The 23,990-nt window shown below is 43.0% G+C and overlaps 4 protein-coding genes and 1 long non-coding RNA gene across 10 annotated transcripts in view; 2 read left to right on the forward strand and 3 right to left on the reverse strand.

Annotated features, from left to right (window-relative positions):
- LOC132207183 (histone H2AX-like) overlaps nucleotides 1-1,850 on the reverse strand; it is a 35,699-nt gene extending 33,849 nt beyond the window's left edge. Inside the window, exon 1 of the mRNA XM_059642395.1 lies at nucleotides 1,473-1,850. Coding sequence (XP_059498378.1) covers nucleotides 1,473-1,850 — 378 coding nt within the window. The remainder of the gene's footprint in view (nucleotides 1-1,472) is intronic.
- The window catches only part of LOC132207173 (late histone H2B.L4-like), a 228,244-nt gene that overhangs the window by 104,223 nt on the left and 100,031 nt on the right, over nucleotides 1-23,990 (forward strand). The window lies entirely within an intron of this gene.
- LOC132207239 (histone H3) lies at nucleotides 227-676 on the forward strand. The gene has a single exon (XM_059642467.1). It carries the CDS (start codon nucleotides 233-235, stop codon nucleotides 641-643), a length of 411 nt encoding a protein of 136 aa, XP_059498450.1. The 5' UTR covers nucleotides 227-232; the 3' UTR covers nucleotides 644-676.
- On the reverse strand, nucleotides 4,610-5,112 carry LOC132207214 (histone H2B type 1-O-like). The gene has a single exon (XM_059642446.1). The coding sequence runs from the start codon at nucleotides 4,998-5,000 to the stop codon at nucleotides 4,620-4,622; it is 381 nt and encodes a 126-aa protein (XP_059498429.1). The 5' UTR covers nucleotides 5,001-5,112; the 3' UTR covers nucleotides 4,610-4,619.
- On the reverse strand, nucleotides 8,348-21,685 carry LOC132207256 (uncharacterized). 4 transcript variants are annotated; one of them, XR_009443378.1, is made up of 4 exons: nucleotides 21,546-21,685; nucleotides 20,768-20,848; nucleotides 15,377-17,776; nucleotides 8,348-9,489 (listed from the first exon to the last, which is right to left on the reverse strand). It is a non-coding gene; the product is annotated as an uncharacterized LOC132207256 (long non-coding RNA). The 4 variants fall into 4 exon arrangements; XR_009443379.1 differs by having other exon boundaries at nucleotides 21,470-21,685; XR_009443380.1 differs by having other exon boundaries at nucleotides 21,644-21,668.

A 23,990-nucleotide genomic window follows, 5' to 3' on the forward strand; every position in this document is an offset into this window, starting at 1 on the left:
GATCGCGAGGGTAAAATCGGCGGGCTTTTTGGAAGTGACCAACTGTCATTTCAATTTAAACCAAAAAATATTTTTCTGCCTTTTCAGAACCTTCCGGAGCTGTTTCTCATGGGGTTGAGGGACGGGACTCTAACAAATCCCAGCTCTAGGGCGAGCTCTCCATTCCCTTAAATAGGCAGCGCCGCCACAGGTTCAGCATTGAGAGTAGCAGCCTGTGTGTGTGTTGCAGAGAATGGCCAGAACCAAGCAGACAGCGCGCAAATCCACCGGAGGGAAAGCTCCCCGCAAGCAGCTGGCGACCAAAGCGGCCCGCAAGAGCGCTCCGGCCACGGGCGGAGTGAAGAAGCCTCATCGCTACAGGCCCGGCACGGTGGCTCTGCGGGAGATCCGCCGCTACCAGAAATCCACCGAGCTGCTGATCCGCAAACTGCCGTTCCAGCGCCTGGTGCGGGAGATCGCTCAGGACTTCAAGACCGACCTGCGCTTCCAGAGCTCGGCCGTGATGGCCTTGCAGGAGGCCAGCGAGGCTTACCTGGTGGGTCTGTTTGAGGACACCAACCTGTGTGCCATCCACGCCAAGCGGGTCACCATCATGCCCAAAGACATCCAGCTGGCCCGGCGGATCCGCGGGGAGCGCGCCTAAACGGAGCGTGCCCGGCCCTGCACATTCACCCCGAGAAACACAACGGCTCTTTTCAGAGCCACGACACTATCCAGAGAGAGAGAGAACAGCAATCATTAGACACGATGGACTGTAGTTAATATAAACCCACAGCATACTATTGATGTTATGTCTCAATGTCACCGCTGTTACAGAAACTTAGTGCATCTCTCAGGCCCAATAATTCCCCCGAGTTGTGAAACAGGTTTATAAGTGCTCAGTAATCACAACACAGTTCAAGTACTGTACCTAACATTTTATAAATTTCCGATTCAAACGCCTTTGCTTGCCAATTGCTTCCCTTGGCGTTTCCCCAGCTGCAACTGAAGTTGACGAATGAGGATGTTGGGAAACAGTGGCCAATTCGAAAAGCCCACCAAAATATACAAACGATTTTTATATTTCTGATCGTGCAATTGAAATTTTGCCTCATCTCACACGAGTGTATTCATTCGATCCTCTGAGGAGGCTCGGTTTAGTCTCGAACGGCCCCTTTCTTGCGGGGAGTTAGCGCATGTCTTTTGTTCCCTGTCGGCATAGTGATAGGGAAACCGCTGTGAGTTACTATTTAAAGTCGCTGTCCCTGCAGTAAAACTTTATTACTCCCCTCCGACAGCTGTTCTAGTTTTCTTTAGGTTAAGGCAAAAAGGAAACGGATATTTTTGCGCATTTAGTCCCGTGTTTGCACATAAAATTAAAGTAAACCAACCAGCAGTGACAGTCTAGCTGCTTTTCACTGACTTTGTGGGTGGCTCTTAAAAGAGCCTTTGGGTTGTCAGGTTACAGAACGGTCTCTTCACTTTTTAGTGGCGCCCCCAGCGGCGGTTTTCTTGGGCAGCAGCACGGCCTGGATATTAGGCAGCACCCCGCCCTGAGCGATGGTCACACCTCCCAGCAGCTTGTTGAGCTCCTCGTCGTTGCGCACGGCCAGCTGGAGGTGCCTAGGGATGATGCGGGTCTTCTTGTTGTCGCGGGCCGCGTTACCGGCCAGCTCGAGGATTTCAGCCGTCAGGTACTCGAGCACCGCAGCCAGATAGACCGGCGCTCCGGCACCCACACGCTCAGCATAGTTACCCTTTCTCAGGAGCCTGTGAACACGGCCCACCGGGAACTGCAGCCCAGCCCGGGATGACCGGGACTTCGCCTTCGCGCGAGCTTTACCGCCACCGCCCTTTCCTCTCCCAGACATCGCCACAGGCTCACAAACACTTTCACAGAAGATGCTGCAATGCGGCCACATCCCGCCCTCTTATACCTTCGGGAGGAATGGGGGTGCGGCCATTGCTGATTGGTCACATTGTTCAGTATCTCCTAATGTCGTTTCAATGCCCAATCAGATATCTGCTTCCCTCACCAATCCGGAGAGGGCCCGGGGAGGAGGCCGGAAAATCCCGGCGCCAAATCATCAACCGCTTTCTTTCAAACTCGAAAAGCCCGCCAATAGTTTCAAAACGGGTAGAAGTTTTACAAAGAAGAATGCGTTCATTCTTGAGATAATTTACTTTTAGAATACGCCTGTATACTTCACACAATCTCTCTCTGATTCCCAGGCCTAAGTGAATCGATGTGATTATGATTTTGCTTTTTACCCTGATCCTTAAGAATAAACAGATGGCAGAAAAAGAGCCCGGCGTAATTTACTCTCTGAACAGATTCATTTTATTTCACATCAGCACCCGGATACATTGATAAAAGTATCACACAGCTGTTTCTTTGCCGTTGAACTCAATACTGCTTTAAACAATATTTTACAATCGCGCTCCCTATTGCACAAGATCAACAATATTTCTACTTTTGCGATGCCAGTCCGGCAGCTGTTCTGCTTTCATCTCGGTTCACTTTGAAATTTTCCCACCGACAGCAGAAAGCCTCATTTATAGCTTTCTGCAAAACCCGGGGAGATTTGAAAATAAAACAAAATTCCTCGGCGCGGCAAACGTAGGAAAATACCGGCGCCAAATCATCAACCGTTTTCTTACCGATTTGAAAAGCCCGCCAATATGGGCAATACGAGGAAGACGTTTTACATGAATGCGCATGATTTAATTTCCTTTTAGATTACAAATTGATCCTTGACATAACCTCTCTCGTTCTCATTCAAAACATCAGCGTCTTCCGAAAATTTTGTGATTATTGTGTGAGATCAGACTTCCCTGTTAATCTCGGTTCATTTTGAAAGACTCTACCCGACAACGGGGAACCCCACAGACTGCATTCTGAAAATAAATTCACGTAGAGATTTGGAAATTGAAAAACACAAATCGCACGATACTTCTGTTCGTATGTCTCAAATACGGGCTTATTGGTTTTGGTTACCACGAGAGAGAGTTGGGGTCGTTACCCACAGGGACAAAATCCTACAACGTGTACGAAATTGTAAAACTTAGTTTTTTTTTCCTAAGAGGAATGAATAATTTAATTTTTCGCCGAACTTAGTTAGAACATAGAACATAACAGCACAGTACAGACCCTTCGGCCCTCGATGTTGTGCCGACCTGTCATACCGATTTCAAGCCCATCTAACCTACACTATTCCATGTACGTCCATATGCTTATCCAAAGACGATTTAAAAGATACCTAAAGCTGGAGAATCTACTACCGTTGCAGGCAAAGCGTTCCATTCCCTTACTACTCTGAGTAAAGAAACTACCTCTGACATCTGTCCTGTATCTTTCACCCCTCAATTTAAAGCTATGCCCCCTCGTGCTCGCTGTCACCATCCTATGAAAAAGGCTCTCCCTATCCACCCTATCTAATCCTCTGATTATTTTATATGTTTCAATTCAGTCACCAGCCTCAAGTCCCTCAGCCTTTCCTCGTAAAACGTTCCCTCCATACCAGGCAACATCCCAGTAAATCTCTGCACCCTTTCCTCAGCTTCCACATCCTTCTTATAATGCGGTGACCAGAACTGTGCACAATACTCCAAGTGCGACCGCACCAGAGTTGTGTCCAGCTTCACCATAACCTCTTGGTTCCAGAACTCGATCCCTCTATTAATAAAAGCTAAAACACTGTATGCCTTCTTAACAGCCCTGTCAACCTGGGTGGCAACTTTCAAGGATCTGTATACATGGACACCGAGATCTCTCTGCTCATCTACACTGCCATGAATCTTACCATAAGCCCAGTACTTTGCCTTCCGGTTCATTTTCATATTGCAAGTGCACCCTGAAATATTTATCAAAAACTCAACGCTCCTGCGGGTGAGAACGGTGAAACTTCAGTTTAAAGTTGCCGTCCCTCTTGTCGTTGATCAGACTTCACACCTGATATGGCAATCCAGCAGCTATACTAGCTTTATCTCAGTTCATTTTGAAAGCCTCTTATCGACAGCTGAGAGCCTCATTTACAGTGTTCTGCAAAAATCAGACGACGTCAGTGGCGTTTTGAAAATTTAATTTAAAAAAAGAACAAATAAATTTCAAAATCTATTCGTGGGACGACAACAGTTACTTTTCTTTCCGGGAGTGAAACTCGTGTTTCATACCCCACGGGGCACTGTACCTTCTGCCCTGATCAAGGGTTAAAGAATAACTGGAAAATATAGAATTTGCTGAAAAGTGACTCGGTGTCGATAAATATGCTCTCTATACAGGCCGGGAAAAGAGACTGGGAAATACGCAACCGACAATAAAGGGCAGAGGGTCTGGGATCAAACGAAATTATTTTTATAATTAAAAACAAAGCTTAGCGACATTCATTATCCAGACCCAGAATCAATTGTAAAGCTAAAACTTCATTTGAAAAGAAGGGTCTCGCCCCGAAACGTCAATTTACCTGCTTCTCTGATGCTGTTTGGTTTGCTGTGGTCATCCAGCTCCACATCTTGTCGTCTCAGATTCTCCAGCATCGGCTATCCAAGTTAATACGGTTCAGCTGTTTCAGTGAGGTAGTGGGTGGCTCTTAAAAGAGCCTTTGGGTTTTGGATGTGTTTTTTCAACACAATGTGGGGTCTCACTTGGAGCTGGTGTACTTGGTCACCGCCTTTGTACCCTCCGACACGGCGTGTTTGGCCAGCTCCCCGGGCAGCAGCAGCCGCACCGCGGTCTGGATCTCCCGGGAGCTGATGGTCCTGCGCTTGTTGTAATGGGCCAGGCGGGAAGCCTCCCCTGCGATACGCTCGAAAATATCCTTGACGAACGAGTTCATGATGCTCATCGCCTTGGAGGAGATGCCGGTGTCGGGGTGAACCTGCTTCATCACTTTGTAGATGTAGATAGAGTAACTTTCTTTCCTGGATCGTTTCCTTTTCTTGCCGGCTTTGCCCGGCGCCTTCTTGATGATTTTCTTGGCGCCCTTCTTGGAGGCTTGCTGCGCTTTCTTCTCATCTGGCATAGCGTCAGTCACTTTCAGACACAAAATAAGCGAAAGCCGTCTCGGAGCTCGCTTTTTATAGCCTGATCGCGTCAGCAATGCTAATGAGGGATGAGGGAAATCCTTGTTCCTGATTGGGTACTTTACAAGAATGTCACACCATGAGATTAGCCTTTCTGTGATTGGTTAGTGTCAAACACAAAGTGGATCTCTACGGTTCTGCAACGAAATGTGAAACACAAACCGAAATTTTGTACACGGATCAAATTCCTATCTCCCTTGCAGTTGAACTGGTTGTCAATATTTTGAACACAGTCCTGCGAGATTTTAATTGTGACAAGGTGTTTTATTCCGCTCAGTGATCTTTTGTGAGTAAAATGTTACCTTGTTTCATCACCAGCTGAGATTTCCTTATTAAGCTGTGGGGAGTATTGTTTTGTGAAGACTTTCGGGTTTCTTGAGCGACAATTTGCCGAATATCTGTCATTCTCTGCATTGTGGAAATGGGAGTGCGGTTCTCGATCTGTCCCTAGAGTTGCAGTGGGGTAGAGATCGCCTGAGGTTTGTCTGGATTCTCCAGCATCTGCAGTCACCATTATCTCTGATACAATTTTAACTTCACTGCAAAGCTTCTTCCAGGGATGCCTGACTTGAAGAAGTTACCATCCTCCCTCCAGAATAAAAGCAGACTCTTTACTAAATGGGCAGAAAATTCAGAAGTCTTGCATGCAAAGAGACTTGGGAGTTCTACTCCAGGAATGTCTCACGGTAAACTCGCAGGTTGAGTCAGTAGTCAGGAAGGCAACTACAATACTGGCATTTATTTTGCCAGGACTTCAAGGCAGAGATTGACAAATTCTTGATCTCACAAGGAATCAAGGGCTACGGGGAGAGTGCAGGGAAGTGGAGTTGAAATGCCCAGCCGTGACTTAAATAGTGGAGTGGACTTGATGGGCCGAATGGCCTCACTTCCACTCCCATGTCTTATGGTCTTACGGACTTGAATATGTAAAAAAAGGATGTACTTATGAGGCTTTAGAAGACTCGAGTCAGGCCACGTTTGAAGTAGCATGTGCAGTTTTGGGCCCCATATCTCAGGAAGGATGTACTGCCCCTGGAGCAGGTTCAGAGGAGGTTCACGAGAATGGTCCCAGGAATGAAAAGCTGAACATATGAGCAATGTTTGAGGATTCTGGGACTGTACTCTTTGGAGTTTAGAAGGATGATAATCAAAACTTAGACTACTGAATGCCTGGACAGAGTGGATGTAGGGAAGATGCTTCCATTGGTAGGAGAGACTAGGACCCAAGGGCACAGCCTTCAAGTAAAGGGCAGGCCTTTTAGAACAGAGATAAGGAGAAACTTCTTCAGCCAGAGAGCGGTGAATCTATGGAATTCACTGCCACAGAAGGCTGTGGAGGCCAGGTTATTGAGTGCATTTAAGGGTGAGATAGATAGGTTTTTGATTGTCAAGGGGATCAAGGTTATGGGGAGAAGGAAGGAGAATTGGCTGAAGGAACTTCTCAGCCATGATTTAATGGTGGAGCAGACTTGATGGGCCAAATAGCCTGATTTCTGCTCCTATGTCTTATGGTCTTATAGTAACACAGTATGGACATGGGCCCTTCCGCTCAAACTGGTTCATGATGACCATGGTGCCCACTCAGCTGGATCCAATTGCCCACATTATATCCCTCGAAATCCTTCCCTTCCATGTACCTGTTCAAATGTTTTTTTTTTAAGTGTTGATATTGTGCCTGCCTCAACAACTTTCTCTGGCAGCTGATTCCACACGTGCTCCACTCTCTCTGTGAAGTTGGCACCCCTCAGGTCCTTCTTAAATTCTTGCCCTCTCACCCGAAACCTATGCCCTCCAGTTTTCAATTCCTCATCTGTGGGGAAAAAAAAACAAACATGATTTGCATTTATCTGACCTATGGGCCTCATGATTTTATACATCTGAATAAGGTCACACTTCATTCTCCTACGGTCCAAGAAATAAAGTCCTACCCTGGCCAACATCTCGCTATAACTCAGGCCCACTAGTCCTGCATAAATCTTCTTTGAACACTTTCTAGTTGAACTAGGTCTTTTTTACAACAGGGTGACCAAAACTCTACACAATAGTCTGAGTCTATTCTAAATGCCTCGATCAATGAAGGCCAGCATGCTGAATTCCTTCTTCAGCACCCTACCCACCTGCGACACTGCTTTAACCAAACGACTTATCTGTACTCCTTGGTCCCTCTGTACCACATCACTAATCAGGGACCTTACCATTTACTATACAAGGCTTACTATAGTTTGACATTCCAAAGTGCAACACCTCACACCTATCTGCATTGAATTGCATTTTCCAATCCTTGGCCCACTTCCCCATCTGATTAAGATCCCTCTGTAATTTTCGATAACCTTCCCCACTATGAACGATACCGCCTAACATTGCATCATCTGTAAACTGACTAATCATGCTTTGCACATTCACATCCAGATCATTTATGTTAATAACAAATAACAAAGGTCCCAGCACCAATCCCTGTGGCACACCACAAGTCACAGGCCTCCAGTCCGAGAAACAATCTTCAACTGTCACCCTCTGCTTTGTACCATCAAGCCAATTTTGAATCCAATGAGCTAGCTTTCCCTGTTCAAGTGAGCCACAACACACTGCAGCATCCCGGAGTTTCATAAAGCCAAGGAAGAACACAGATAGTGTCTTTAGAAATGACAGTTACTCAAAATGCATTGTTCGCAGATGCCACACAACTGATGACAACAGGAAGACACAACACATCCAGTGATAGTAGTCACCAGACTATGCACTGAGGGTGTGAAATAACCACCAGGTTACTCTACCCCGTAAGAATCATGATAGCCCACGAACTGACAGCCGCTGTTGAGAATGAAGGATCCAACATTCACAATTAGCAGAACCAATGCGATTTACAAGATACCATGCAAATACTGCCACAAACCTTACCCAAGGCAAACCGGTAGGAAACCCGCCATCAGGATTCATGGACATCAACTCGCTGCCAAAAGTCATGGCCAACTACCACTCACCTTAATGCACGTGGATAAAGAGGGACACCTGTTTGACTGGGACAAGGTAGCCATCAGAGGACATCCCAAACAAAGACATGCACAAGAATTCAAACTAGAACTCCATTAACAAACATGTCCAGCTGGACACCACACACCAACCACTAAGAAACCAATCTGGAAGTGTTGCTCACCACCCCAGCAAACTGAGGCACATAAATAGCAAGAAGGACAGAATACCAACGTTTCATTCACGGTGCACTGATGATGTTGTGTAGTATGGTGATGAAATGTCTGTGAACAAACTTACAAGCTCAGTGAGCAAGTCAACAGCAGCATATTTAATGAACTGACCCTGACATTTCAGTGAAAGCGATTATCAACATGTATCTGTCAATTTCCACAATTTGACTGTCACTGTGATCAAACTCTGTCAGTTTCTGCTTGGTGGCCATGTGAGTGCAGTTATCAATAAGGACGTTTCAGATTCCGCTCTGTGAATGAGAGTAATTATCAAACTGTACATGTCAGTTAGTTTATGCTGCGTATAACTGGGAAGGCTGATTCCAGAATTTGCAGTTCTTGCTATGTCCAAGGTTGTTATCAATCTGTTCCTGTCAAGTTCGTCCATTGGATATGTGCGTGAAAGCAATGTGCACCTATCATTTGCTTCTCTGTCAATTTGCAAGTCCTGTTACCAAGATGTACCTGTGAGAACCTACTCTGAATATTTGAGTACAGTCAGCAATCCGTGCCTGTCTGTCTGTCGATTTGTGATTGCAGTTCTAAGTTTGTAGCTGTCACTTTGCTCTGTGAAATTGGGAGTGTTATCATCAATATATTCCTGCCAGTTTCAGTCTCTGTGAATGCGAGTACAGCAATGAATATGTGCATAATAGTTTCTATTATGTGACTATGTGAACATTTTTCATCAACCTTTTACTTGCAGTTTCTGAAGTATTAATATGGTCAAATACCATTTTTTTCCTGTCTGACCCTGCAATATGAATGCTTGAGTTTAGGTAGTACTACTCCTAAAAGTGGATCAGTTGTCAGGCAGCCAATAATATTATCGGTGGACGTGTGATTCATTATGTGAAGTTGATATTTGAGTAATTCTATGCAGATTTCCTTCAATTCCTGATGGTATACTTTGGACAAGGATTCAGTCTACCAATCTTCAAAACTGGTGTAAATGTCAATGGGTTATTTTAGGTGAAACCTGTTCAAACTGGGTATTTTGAATGGAGAGAGAAGCAAAATAAAGTGGCATTCCTCTGTCTTGTTTTATTGTCGGCTTTGACGTGTCTGACTGGAAATTAAAGCTCAACGTGTGTCTGATTCAATCTGCTCCGTGACTGGGGAAAGGATGTTCTCATGCTGTGATAGTGGGAACATATCTGCTGTTTGTTAGGAGGAGCTTTGTACTGAAGAAATGATACATTGTCTTGTTCCTTCAAGTGTTTGTCTGCAGGAAGGAAAACACAGATAGCTCCTGTAAACCGTCATCAGATGGGTGTGAAAACATTTAACTGATCAATTCAACATTTTGCTAATAAACATTCAGATATTTAAATTATCACTAGGAATTCTAACAGAACTGTGGGTCTGATTGCACTCTTGCCCTGAGCTGCACTACATTTGATCAATTTTTAAAACTTCAACTCTATTTGAGTGATGCACAGAAAGTAACCAACTCCCGTACAGCTCCATGACTGGAACTACCTAATGCAAGCTTGTCTGTGCGTATGAGTTTAGTTACTGATCCATTCATGTCAGTTGCTACCTGTTGAATGTGTGAGTGTAGTTATCAATGTGTCCCTCTAAATCTTTGGCAAATTACTTCTGTATTACACAGCAGAGACTGACAGGGAAACATTGGTCCAGACCAATCATTGTAAAAATGGTACAGAACAGAAGGAGGTCATTTGGTGCATCATGTCCATGCTGACCCAAACACCCCCAGATGGCCATCACAATCACACCTTCCTGCACACATCCCATAGCCCTGCAGGTTTCATTCGATTATCCTTCAGAACTTGGTCCATATGTGACAGACCATCAAAAGAGGAGAGCCAGATTATTTTGTGAAGAATTTGGAAACTAAAATTTAATACTGAGGACCATTGGGTAAGTACCCAGGTTTTAGATAATGAGATTTTTTTGAAAAGAACCGTTGTTATGGAACAAGATGGACAGCCACACTCCATTGATCCTTCAATCTTCCTGCATTCGAAAACTGAGCATTTTAAATGTTTCATGTAAAGTGGAGAGCCAGTTACCATTTAAATTATTATTTTTTAAAAAATAAATGTCCATGATTATAAAATCTTCTGGCTTACAACAGAACAAAAAAAATCTAGCTCCACAAGATGAAGAATTTGAGAACAATCCTGCGATAAAGGTGGAGATGGTAGTTCCCCTGCCACCGTGAAACATTTATGGAAATTGAATGCTGGCTGAATGGATGTAATTATTGGCTTGTTGTTTCTAATCATTGCAGGCTTGGAGAGACAGGACTGTTTGCTGTGCTGTCGTTGTCTATGACTAGATATGTGTGAGTGATAATCATTTTGTATAGATCATGTTTCTGTTAGCTGGAGTTTAAATGGACTGTTAGTCCTTGGATCACATCTTTAGTTATGATGATTGTATTTTGAACTAGTTCTGAGTCAGTCAGTACCTGTATCTGTCAGTCCATCCACATGGAAACAAAGCTGAGTATTATTACAGGTCGCGTCGCACTACCTCAGAACAGAGGTTCAACTTCAGAACACTCATTTCCATACTCATATGCTGATAGACTTGCTGAGATTTTGCAGCAATTTCTACTTTTGTTTCTGATTTCCAGCATCTGCAGTTCCTTGGTTTTTCTATTTGTCAGGAAAATGTGTTTGAAGTTCTCATGATTTATTTGTTATGTTTATATATGGGATAAATATTTATCAAAAGGAACAATTCTGTCCAAATCAGTTACTGGTAAACTAAAATGAAGCGTCACTCTCAACACAAAACCAAAGTTGTTGGAAAAGTTCAGCAGCCCTGGAGGCATCTGTACATGCAGTTATCAATTTATACTTGCTGGTTTCTATGATGTGAATATATGAATGTAATAACCAATTTATATCTGACAGTTTCTGTGGCATGAATATTTAAATACAGTTATCATTCTGCCCCTGTCAGTTTCTTCTATGCGAATGTAATCATCAATCCTTACCTGTCAATTTCAGCTTTTGTCAATTTGTGAGCATAGCTATCATTCTGTCCTTGTCAGATTCTGCTCTGCAAATGACAGTAATTATCACATTTTACACAGTTCTGAGGAAGCATCACCAGACCTGAAACATTAACTGATTTTCTCTTCGTAGATGCTACCAGACCTGCTGAGCTTTTCCTGCATGTTCTCTTTTTGCTCCTGATTTACAGCATCAACAATTCTTTTGTCTTTTTATGTTAGATTTTACCTTTCAGTTTCTGCAAATTGAATGTGTGAATCCAGTTGTCAATCTATGTCAGTTTCTGCTCTTCAATGAGTGTAGTTATCAATTTTCTCTGTCAAATTCTGCTTTGTAAATAACTAAGTATAGTTATCTCTTTGTTCTTTGTATATCAATAACTACACTCTTGTATTCACGTATCAGAAAATGACACGGATAATGACAATTAGGCACACATTCAGAATGCAAAAAAACTGACAGGTACAGATTGATAAATGTATGCACACATTATAAACATGTCGAGATTGAGATGAATGAAATGACATAAATGGATCAGAAACTAAACTCATATGCACAGACAAGCTTGCATTAGGTAGTTCCAGTCATGGAGCTGTATGGGTATCGGTTACTTTCTGTGCATCAATCAGTTGGAGTTGGAGTTTTTAAAATTGATCAAATGTAGTGCAGCTCAGGGCTAGAGTGCAATCAGACCCACAGTTCTGTTTGAATTCCTGGTGATAATTTAAGTATCTGAATGTTTATTAGCTAGATGTTGAATTGATCAGTTAAATGGTTTCACACCCATCTGATGACAGTTTACAGGAGCTGTTTTTTTTGTGTCAGTTTCTGCTACATGCTAGCATGAGCATATTTACCAATCTGTAACTTTCAGTTTCTCCTGTGTGTATCTGACAGTGTAGTTATAAATCTGTTATAACAAGGCACAGAGCTGGATGAACACAGCACGCTAAGGAGCATCAGGGGAACATGAAAGCTGATGTTTTGTGCCTGGGCCCTTCTTCAGAAAATTGAGAGTGTGTGAATACATTTATCATACTCTCCCCATCAGTTTCAGCTGTACGAATGAATGAATGTAGTTGTCAATCTGTCCCTGTCAGTATCTGAAATCAGAATATTCAAGCATGTTTGTGTAATTGTCAGTCTATCCCTGATAGTTTTTGCTCCATGAACGTGAGGTTTTGTTTTTAATATATTCCTGTCAGTTTCTGCTTGGGGAATGTGTGAGCATTTTTATAAACCTGTACCTATCAGATTCTGTGTCATCAAGACAGGAATTTAGTTATTAATCTGTACCTGTTATCTATGGTTTTGTGAAGAACTGGGTGTAGTTATTGATCTGCATTTGTCAGGAGCTGGCACGTGAAGATGTGAGTGTAATTATCAATCTGTCCCTCTCAGTTTCTGCTGTGTCATATGTGAGTTTAGTTGTCAATCAATACCCATCCATTCCTGCTTCATGAATGTGGGAGTGCATTGCAAAAAAAAAAATCAAATTTCTGTGAATGTGCAAATGCAGATCACAATCTCTACATTTTTATAATGTGTGCATACGTTTATCAATCCGTACCTGTCAGTTGTTTGGCATTCGGAACGTGTGCAGAACTGTCATTGTCCTTGCCGTTTTCTGATACGTGAAGACAAGAGTGTAGTTATCGATATACAAAGAATAAAGAGAACAAAGAAAATTACAGCAGAGGAAAATGCCCTTCCGCCCTCCAAGCCTGTGCCGATCGAGATCCTCTGTCTAACCTGTCATCTATTTTCTAAGGGTCTGTGTCCCTTTGCTCCCTGCCCATCCATGTACCTGTCCAAATATATCTTAAAAGATGCTAATGTGTCTGCATCTACTACCTCCACTGGCAACGCATTCGAGGCACCCACCACCCTCTATGTAAAGAACTTTCCACGCATATCTCCCTTAACCTTTCATCCTCTCACTTTGAACTCAGGACCCATAGTAATTGAGTCCCCGACTCTGGGAAAAAGCTTCTTGCTATCCACCCTGTCGATATCCCTCATGATTTTGAAGACCTCAATCAGATCCCGAACCACACTCTCCATCTTTCTAATGAAAATAATCCTAATCTACTCAACCTCTCTTCATAGCCAGCACCCTCCATACCAGGCAACATCCTGGTAAACCTCTCCTGCACCCTCTCCAAACCGTCCACATCCTTTTGGTAATGTGGCGACCAGAACTGTACACAGTATTCTAAATGTGGCCGAACTAAAGTCTTATACAACTGTAACATGACCTGCCAACTCTTGTACTCAATACCCCGTCCGATGAAGGAAAGCATGCTATATGCCTTCTTGACCACGCTATTGACCTACGTTGCCACCTTCAGGGAACAAAGGACCTGAACACCCAGATCTCTCTGTTCATCAATTTTCCCTAGGACTCTTCCATTTACTGTATAGTACGCCCTTGAATTAGATCTTCCAAAATGCATCACCTCGCATTTGCACGGATTGAACTCCATCTGCCCAACTCTCCAGTCTATTTATATTCTGCTGTCATCTCTGACAGTCTCCTTCACTATCTGCTACTCCACCAATCTTAGTGTCATCTGCAAACTTGCTGATCAGACCACCTACACCTTCCTCCAGATCATTTACGTATATCACGAACAACAGTGGTCCCAGCACAGATCCCTGTGGAACACGACCGGTCACAGGTCTCCAATTTGAGAAACTCCCTTCTACTACTACTCTCTGCTTCAATGATATGTGATTGTCACTTTCTTCTCTATGGCTGTGAGTGTATTTTCTCATTTCTGCCAGTCAGATCCTGCCCTGTAAAGTTTGAGTATGTTCCACAATATTCATTCTATGGTACAGTTTAAGTTTTATTCCAATATTGGTCAGTCTCTGGTTTGAATGTGTTGAGTTTAATGTGCACATTTTTGTTGCAAGTTCGCTGTACGAATCATTCTTAATTGAAAGTCAAAAAACTTGGTATCTGCTTGAATATATGTTGTTTTCTGTCTGTTTTCAGGTCAATATTTAATTTCCTTCAGGTAGATTTAAAACTTTATATTCGGCAGTGGGTTCTGCTATCCTGTTTGTGGGACAAACAAAGTCAATGGCAATATAGGTTTCAATCTGACACTTGTCCTGATGTGCAATTCCTCCAGTTTGTACAAAAGGAAAAAAAAACTTCAGTTACCTCTCTCAGTCTAAGACACGGTGAGATATTTGGAGGTACATTGAATGTCTTGTTCAATCTACTACTTCATGGGAAGTAATTATGTCAAAAAATTCATACAATTTTTTTGATGATGTCGCAAACAATTGATACTTAATTTATGACCATGGCCATTACCATGTAGTTAAATCCTACAGGGAGTGCATGGAGATTGGAGAACTGAGCTCACTTTTTGTTCTGTTTGTCTCTTTCATAGAAGGCTAGCTCTCTGACCTGAAATCTGAGAGTAGAAATCATTTTTAGTGTTACATGTGCTGAGGCTTGAAGTGTACATGGTCTTCATGGCTATTAGATGTTGAGGAATGTGTGTTGGAACGGTGCATGTATGTATTTGGAATACATTGTAAATCACTCAGTAGGGGGTGTGTATGTGTGCGTGTGTGCGCACTTGTGCAGTTTATGTTATGTGCTCTCAGTAACCATTTTATGTCACACATTTGGAAGTCACATTATTTCATTCTTCTCTCTATGCCTGGGACATCAATTTGTCAAAACATAGACACAGCCCTGATCAGTTACTGATAATGTGAATGTTTTCTTCCATATCTGTACTCACACTGTGCGAAGTAACTGTGTAACTGCATGAACTATTTCTTCACCTTGACAGTAACTTGAAAAACATGCTTACTAAATGCAGATTTACTGCAGTTCCTCGGTGTCCGTCTCAGATGAAGATTCAGTCTGTGACTTCACAAAAATGTCATAAATGTCAGGAGGCTATGAATGAAGAAAATTATAGCAACTGTGGAGGTGTGCATTGGAAAGAGAGAAAACAAACCACTTGTATTTTGTTGCTTGTATTTGACTGTTGGCTTGAATGCATTTTTCTGGAAATTAAGTTCAACGTGTCTCTGAATCAAACTGCTCTTTGCCTGTCGAAATGATGCATTCTGACAGCGGTAACATACCTGCTGTTTGTGAGAAGCAGCTGCTCACACTTGGCTTTGCACCAAAGAAATGATACACTGTCTTGGTCCTTCATGTATTTGCCTGGATGAAAACAGAAGAGAAACATTCTGTAAATCAGCATCAGCCAAGTTTGACAATCTCAAACAGATTAACGTACATTCAGTTGATAATTATTAGGATGTTTCTTTTCTTCAACTTCACCTGACAATGTAGCAGAGCTCCAAAAGCTTGAGATTTTAAAATAAACCTATTGGACTATAACACAAATCATGAGACTTCTGCCTTTTCTTTGAAGCCATCAATTCAAACACAGGTCTAACTCAGCGAGGTCCAGAAACTGAACAATTGCACAGCTGCATCTAAAGGTGCTACCTGAGGATGCTGTAATATTGACACAGTTTGTGTCACCAGATCCCAACACACTAACTGTTGTAAAGAAGAACAACAGACACTATTTCGAATGTTTTTGCTCGAGACATATAATCTGTTGACTCCAATCTGCGTCCTTTACAGGATTCTTATATTTCCACCATCTTGCCTGTGTTTCCACTATTCTTTGCACAATGACGATAAACAGTGTGAAACAGTAGCCAAACAAGCAGCATTTGGGGCAGGGCCACCAATGGCATGGACTGCTTTTCCCAATAATTCCCAACAACAAACATCAATGGGTCATTCCCTAATTCCCTTCTCTCCCACTGTGAAGAAAGCAACTGCGGCTGTGGGGAAAAGGGCAGATAATGCTTCAAGCTGAGGCATCGGCCCTTTGTGGAGCGATAATAGAGCTCTTTCCCAGGTCATGTTAATAACTCCCTGTCTCCAGCTCTCTCAGAATTGAATGAGCAATGTTCGGGCTGCCCAAGTCTAAGAGACACCGAATGGCTGGCAGCTAAGCTGTTCCTCTAGCCCTGCTGCATATGACTGACACGTGGTTAAACAGAACGAATGAAAAAAGCCTGCTCCAGCATTTAACAAAGACACAATGGTACTTTTGAGAAGAGGTTATTCCGAGGCAAAAGGGAGCATTGCACAAACAACAGCTGCAAGATTTGTTGGAGACAGTTTGAAGGTTTGCAACAAAGATTGAAGGGGACAGTAAGTTCTGCAATAAACAAACAGTTGAACTCATGGGATTATGGCTCATAAAAAAAATCTACAGAATCAAACAAGTTCATTAAAATTGATAAGCAATTGATTTCAGTCCCTTTAATGAAAGGATGTTGTCCCATTAGATGAATATAGTTAGTTAGGACAAGGGGTGTCAATCATCCCAAAGACAGCTGGCCTAGCTCATCATGAAAACAGCAGATAACTCCATCTTGCAGCAATATTCACAATATTAAGAAATTGGTTCCAGTTAAAGATCCTTCAGATAGATTTCAATGTAATTCTAAATCTATATATATAAAATAAAATACAAATATCACTAAAAGCATCAGGGGAGAAGATTCAAACATGGGTATGAAAGTTAAATTCGTCTCCAGAAGGTTTCCTATGTCACTAAAGGAATGCCTGGTGCATCCTGTAAGAAGCAAATGGCTCACAATTCATTAGCTATAACAGAGCTAAGAGTATGGGTATGCATAAAGCGTTACATATAACTCACTTTATAATACAATTAATATCATGAATCTTATAGCAACTTGTAAGAATAAACTCAGCAATAGTAAGCCCTGCCAATGCTGCAGTTAGAGATAACACAATGTGGAGCTGGAGGAACACAGCAGGCCAGGCAGCATCAGAGGTGCAGGAAAGTTTAAGTTGTGGGTCAGGATTCTTCTTCAGAAGCATCAACTTTCTTGCTACTCTGATGCGGCCTGGCCTCCTAGTAGGAGTCAACTGTCTGTTTTATTATAATTCAGACAGTGGGAAAATAAGAGGAGTAACAGAATTTAATAGAGACACAAAATTAATACAATTGACAGCAGAATTCAAGCTAGCCTGATAGGTAAGCGATTCTGGGGCATGACTGAAGGTGTACGGCCAGTAACTTTTTAAAGCGAATTGATAGATGTATGGAAAGATCCCATGGCCTGGTGATTACACTGTCTGATAATGTTTAACAGACATTGTGGTGAACCTTGGCCTGGCTAATAGAGGGTCCAGCTTCAGTTAGGAGTTTCAAAGGATTGGTTGTATAGGATAAGGGGAAAGGCACAGTGATCCAGTTGCATTGGATCACTGTAACAAAACGTATAATAGTGTATTCCACTGTGAGAATCAGAGTGTCATCAATCTCTCTTTCCAATCTGAGATAAAGATTAATGATGTAACTGCATCTTCAAGAGGGGTGGCTGTGGCCCTCTCCCCGCATGATCCGGTGAATGGTTGACGAAATACTGCGATGGGCCTGAATTCTGCCTGCCCCGAGTCTTTGTCCTAGGTCTGGAGTTTCAGTCCTGCAGGGAATCAAAGAAGTGGATTGAAAATTTGGCCCATTCAATTTGCTCCACTGTACAAGGACAATATCTGATCCAAGTGAGCTGTTAACTATCGTATTCATTCACCTTGACCGTTATCCCATAAATATTAATTCAATGTTGAAAGAACATACAGAGAAATGAAAGAAATGGGACATTCTCACTGAAGCAACACGTAAGTATTGGATGGCACCCTGTGTCACAGTGGTATCTAGATGGAAGTGGTCGTGGGCTTGGAAGGCACTGTCTATGGAGCATTGGTGAATTCCAGCTGTGCATCTTCTGGAAGGTACACATTGCTGCTTGAGCATTGGTATTTGAGGGAATGGACGTTTGCGGATGTGGAGCCAATCAAGTGTTTCTCTCCTGGATGGTATCTTGCTTCTGGTGTGTTTGTGGAGCTGCACTCATCCGTGTAAGTGGGGCTAAACCATCACATTCCTGACTTGATCACATTAGATGTTGGACAGGATTTGTGGAAGCAGGAGACCAGACACTCACTGCAGGATACCCAGACTCTGAACTGTCCTTGCAGTATCTGTATTTATGTACAGAATCAGCTCGAGCATCACAGCGTCCATGAGTGAAACAGAATGGAAACAGACCCTTTCATCCAACTGGTCTGCAATAGATTAACATCCCAATCTGACCTCGTCCCATTTGCCTGCATTTTGCACATATCCCTCTCATGTCGACCTGTTCATCTACCCATCCAATGGTGTTTAAAACTTATCATTGTACCCTCCACTAGGCGTACTCTGTCAGCTTGTTCCAGACATGCCCCACACTCTGCACTAAAGAAATCTCCCTCAGGTCTCTTTTAACATTGACCCTCTCACTGTAAACCTATGCCCTTAAGGTTTGGGCTCCTCCACCCGAGAAAAAGAGACCATGGCTATTCACCCTATCCATGCTCCTCATGACTTTATAAACCTCTACAAGGTCACTCCTCAGTCTCTGATGCTGCAGGGTAGAAAGCCCGAACCTGTTCACCCTCTCCAAACAGTTCACACCATCTAGTCCAGCTAACATCTCTAAATATTTACTGCGCCCTCTCCAGTTCAACAACTTCCTTCCGACAGCAGGTTGGCCAGAACTTTAAGCAGTAAAAAAGCACATTTCCTGTACAGCCACAACATGACATCTCAACTCCTATTCTCAATACACTGACCAAAGAAGGAAAACACTTGCTTCACCACCTTATCTACTTGCGACTCCACTTTCAGTGAACTACGCACACAAACACCTTGGTGTCTTTGTTGGGGAACACTTCCCATGGCCCTCCCATTCACTGTCGAACCCCTCTCCTGTTTTGAACAATGAGAATGTGTGTGTTATTATCATTCTCTTCTTGTCAGTTTCTGCAACATGAACAAGAGCAACTATTAACGTATGCCTTTCTGTTTCTGTTATGTCTATTTGTGAGTTGAGTAATTGTTGCAAACATACCAGTTTTTGCTGTGTGACTGAGAGAGTGAAGTTCTCAATCCAAAATAATCAATTTCTACTCTTGTGCATCAAAATAGTTTTATTCTCTGGCCACCAGTGATATTCTGTGACTGTGCTTCAATCTGACAGAATAGTTATGAGGGTGTAGAGAGAGAGCCTTAATCCCATTTCCATTTGCGGTTTATGAGCTTTCTGTCAGTCTGAGGGGGTAAGGAGGTGGAGAGCAGATCATATTCCCAACAATCTGTGGAAACAGTTGAAGAGTACAAATGTTCTAGAGCAAGTACAATGGGCTGAACGGCCTGCTTCTGACATGTACTTGATCTGTATTTCTGAGGCATTTTCATGAATCCAAGTGTTGGATAGTGCGTCAGTGTAAAGATATCATGTAGAAATGGACAGACAAGCTTATTTTTCTTTTAAAAAAGCTGGCCTTGTAAGTCAGTGTAGGTTGTTTCCAGTTTTACTGAGATACTTAGTTTCACTTTGTACTGGGATATTGAATTTTTTTTTCATTTATTTATTTGGAGAATTTTATTCTGTATCTGACAGACCATGCTGCATTCTCTACTTGTCAGGCTTTGGCAGAGAAAGTGCATTTGCAATTCACATTATTTAATTTCTGTGTCTTTGTATGGGACATCATTCATCAAAAGATAATTTTAGTCCTAAATAAAAACTCAAAAAACTTCAGGTGCTGCAAGTCAGAAACAAACATGGAATTTGCAGGAAACGCAAAGCAGGTCTGGCAGCACGTGAAGAGAAATCATGGTTAACTTTTCAAACACTTCCTCAGTTCTGCGCAAAGGTCACTGGATCCGAAACATTAATTCTGATTTCTCTTCACGCATGCTGCCAGGCCTGCTGAGCTTTTCCAGAAAATTCTGTTTTTGTTTACTATTTCTGTCCTCAGTCACTGATCAACATCAAAAGTTTCCTTCCATATTTGTACTCAATACCTACTCCATATAATGGTCATTGTAACAACTTGATCTGTTTGTATCAGACTTAAATGGAACTGCAGATGCTGGAGAATCCGAGATAACAAGGTGTGGAGCTGGATGAAGACAGCAGGCCAAGCAGCATCTCAGGGGCAGGAAAGCTGACATTTTGGGCCTAAACTTTTCATCAGAAACATCAGCTTTCCTGCTCCTATGATGCTGCTTGGCCTGTTGTGTTCATCCAGCTCTAAACCTTGTGATCAGGTTGTATACCTGGATTATAACTATAAAAATACCCTCGCTTAATGTGAATTCAATGTAGTTATTGAGAGTATATTTGTGACATAAATTCAATCTATTCTCTTCAAATGCTGTGAATGACAATGGGCTGTCAAAGATAAACTTGACTGGAACTGGGCTAGTTTATATTGAGAAGAGAAAAAAAGGTTACATTTGTATTTATTTGGTGGCATTTGATTGCTGGTTTGATTGTTGCTTTCTGGAAATTGCGTTCAATGCGAGTCTTACTTAAACCGCGACTGTGGAAAGGACAGTCTCCGCTCTGACAGTGGGAACATACCTGCTGTTAGTAGGAGCAGCTAGTCACACTTGGTGTTGCACCACGGAAACGTGACATTGTCTTGGCACATCAGATAATTGCCTGGAGAAAGGCAAAAGAGAATTCTCCCGTAAATCGACATCCACCGAGTTTCAAAATATCAAAGCTCATCAATAGAAAATTTCGTGAATACTCATGATAATTCCTTGTTTTAAAGCCAACGAGTCGAACAGAAAAGGGTCCGGTTACACAACTAACCCGGGTTCCTCCTCTTTCTTTTAGCGAAATTCTAAAACAATTTACTGAGATACAAAAACTAACCAGATCCACGAATGGAATGCTTACACGGTTCAATATCCAGCTCCCAATACACGAACTATTGAAGGGAAGCACAACAGGCACGATTTCAAATATTTTGCTGGAAACTCTTAATCCGGTGACTGCTATATTTCTCCTTCGCGGGATGAGCCCGTTTGCACACACTGCTTTGTTTTATTCACGGTTCAATGCAAACTCGCAACTAACAGCGTGAAACAGCAGCCAAACAATGAATTTCCATCAGTGTTTAGAAGACTAAAAGCTACAAGCCTGACCCCCAGCAGCAGCTTCTTGCCGCTGCGTCTCCCTCAGCAGGCCCACACACAGCCCGAGAAAGGCCTCTCTCTCCCCGCCCCCAGGCCGCTCACTCCAAGTTCCGGGACCAGTTCCTGCTCCGCCTCTTACCAACAGCCCACGGTTCTCCCTGAACTGAGCCCGAATCAATGCCAGTCTCGGAGCCCCCTCTGTGTCCCAGACTCACATCTCGATGCGCTGCTGGAAGGAGCCTGCTGTTCCCTCGCTTCCCTGGGCGCTGGTCTCTCCATTGCGGCCTGTTTCAAACAAACCTCTTCTACTCACTGAGTCAATGCCACTCAAAGGCAGGTCAACGGAGAACTTCACGCATGCGCTCCTCTGGTCAGCAACAAGCAGCTTTTTGGGGTTTGGGGATGGCAAGGATCACGCATGCGCTGCTTTCCCCGCTGAGTCCCAGAAACAAACATCAATTGGTTACTTCCCCAATTCCCTTTCCTCCCAGTTTCAGCAAAGCGAATGGAGGCTGTGGGGGGAATGGCATAAAATGTTTCAAACTGGGGCATTGGCCCTTTGTGAAGCTCCAATGGAGCTCTTTCCCGGGTCATGTTAATATCTGCCTCCCCCCGGCTTTCTCACAATCTGGTGGGGAAGCGGAGAAGCTGGCAGCCGTTCGGCCCATTTAATATTCTCTACTATTCAATAAAATCACGCCTGATCTCATGTTAACTGTGATATTTAATTCTGCTGGCCTTCGTCCCATATTGACTCTGTCAAGGTAACACAGAGCGATGGAATAAATGCGACATTATGACGAAGGCAGAATGGAACTGCTGTGGGGTGTCTTGCAGCGCAGAGGTAGTTTCCCTATTTCTGGGTCAGGTGGGCCGTGCTAAAGCCACACCCGGACCAGGGGTGAGTAATAATATCCCTGGGCCCGATGCAAATACCAGTTTGGAATTGATGACTGATTTTATTCTCAGTATGCTGCAGGCAGAAAACTTGTGATGAATGGGTTCCCGCAACGAATGACCCAGCTGTTTTTTCTTGTTTGCGCATTCCTGGGAAGAGGACGTCTCTGCCTTTGTCCAGCATTTATTGCGGGCCCCTAGTTGCCCCCAATTTGAAGTTGGTGCTGAGCCACCTTCTAAAATAGTTCTGGTCCATGTGCTGCCCACATTGCAGTTCGCAGGTAGTTCCAGGGTCTTGATTCAGAGACAGTGAAGGCAAGGGGACGTATTTCCAAGTTAGGATTGTGGGTGATTGGAGGGGAACGTATCAAGGTGGTGTTCCTCCACATCAGCTGCCCAAGCCCTTTTAAATGGATATATTCGTCAGGATGGATGGTGGTCTTTCTACAAAACTGTCATTTTAGATGGCTATTTAACACCGTTTTTGAAATTTGAGAAGAGATTCACTAGTATTTGCAGAGTATGTAAGGCTCGAGTCATATAGAAAGGATGGATAGGTGTCAAGATCCAAAACGTCAGCTTTCCTGTGCCTAAGATGCTGCTTGACCTGCTGTGTTCATTCATTTCCACACCGTGTTTTCATGGATAGGCTGGGACTTTTTTTCACTGGAGAGTAGGATGTTGAGAAGTCACCTTCTCAAAGTTTGTAAAATACTGATGGAGTGAGACAGAGTTAATGGTCGTTGAACTTTGCTTGGGATGGAGGGAATAGAAAACCAGGGCGGACACTTAAATGTTACAGGCGAGAGATTTAAATGAAAAGACACGAGGGGCGTTTTTTAAACATAGAACACGGAAGAATGTGGAATAAACGAGCTGTCGAAATGGCCTACGTGGCTATAATTACATTAAAACGACATTTGGAGAAGTGCATAAACACGACAATTTTGAAAAGAAATAGGTCAGGGACAGGTAGATGGAACTAATTCAATTTGGTATTATACTCGGCATCTACTGATTGGACTGAAGGGTCTGTATCCTCACTGTATGACTCTGTATGAGAGAAAAAAACAGAGACAGACCATTGCGTTGGATGATCTGCCATTTTCATGGTGAGTGGGAGGAGAGGTTTGAAGGGCTGATGGGTGTTATTTGCCCAGTTGCTATTCTTTACGTTTCTATGAGTGTGATTCCCAGAAACGATGTTGAGTATTGTCACTGCAATTGAAAAAAAAACTGATCTCAGTGATCAATGTAACTTCAAACCAGATGAGTGGTTCTTGCAGCTGAATATGCAGGAGAGCGAATCTCCGGCGCACAGACCTCGGAGAGTTTCACAATGACTGAGGAGAAAAAAACTACAAAAAGTTCCCTGGGTACCGGAGCAAAGGCTAAAAGGGGGAGAAAGTACATCCTCCCGCAGGTACATTTAGAGATATTTCTGGCCTGTGACTGTATGGATGTGAATATTGAGTCAGAGAGACTGTAGGAAAAGGGCGGGCGGGTTATTCACACGTAAATGTGCTTGTGTGTCCGCTCATATCATGATATTTCCGCGTCGCTCTTGTGCAAATCAAAAAGATTTTCATTTCAAATCATCCCCCTGCTCCTCCACTAAACCTTAAAGATAGACTTCAAGGCAATATATTTGTTGATTTCAAGATTTCAGTCTAAAAATGATGACAATGCCAGCGCTCAGCTCAGAGAGCGCGATCAGTGCAGCAGCAAAATGCGGTAAAATCGACTACGGAGCCGTCAATTCG

This window comes from Stegostoma tigrinum, chromosome 44, assembly GCF_030684315.1.
Source record: "Stegostoma tigrinum isolate sSteTig4 chromosome 44, sSteTig4.hap1, whole genome shotgun sequence".
Lineage (NCBI taxonomy): Eukaryota > Metazoa > Chordata > Chondrichthyes > Orectolobiformes > Stegostomatidae > Stegostoma > Stegostoma tigrinum.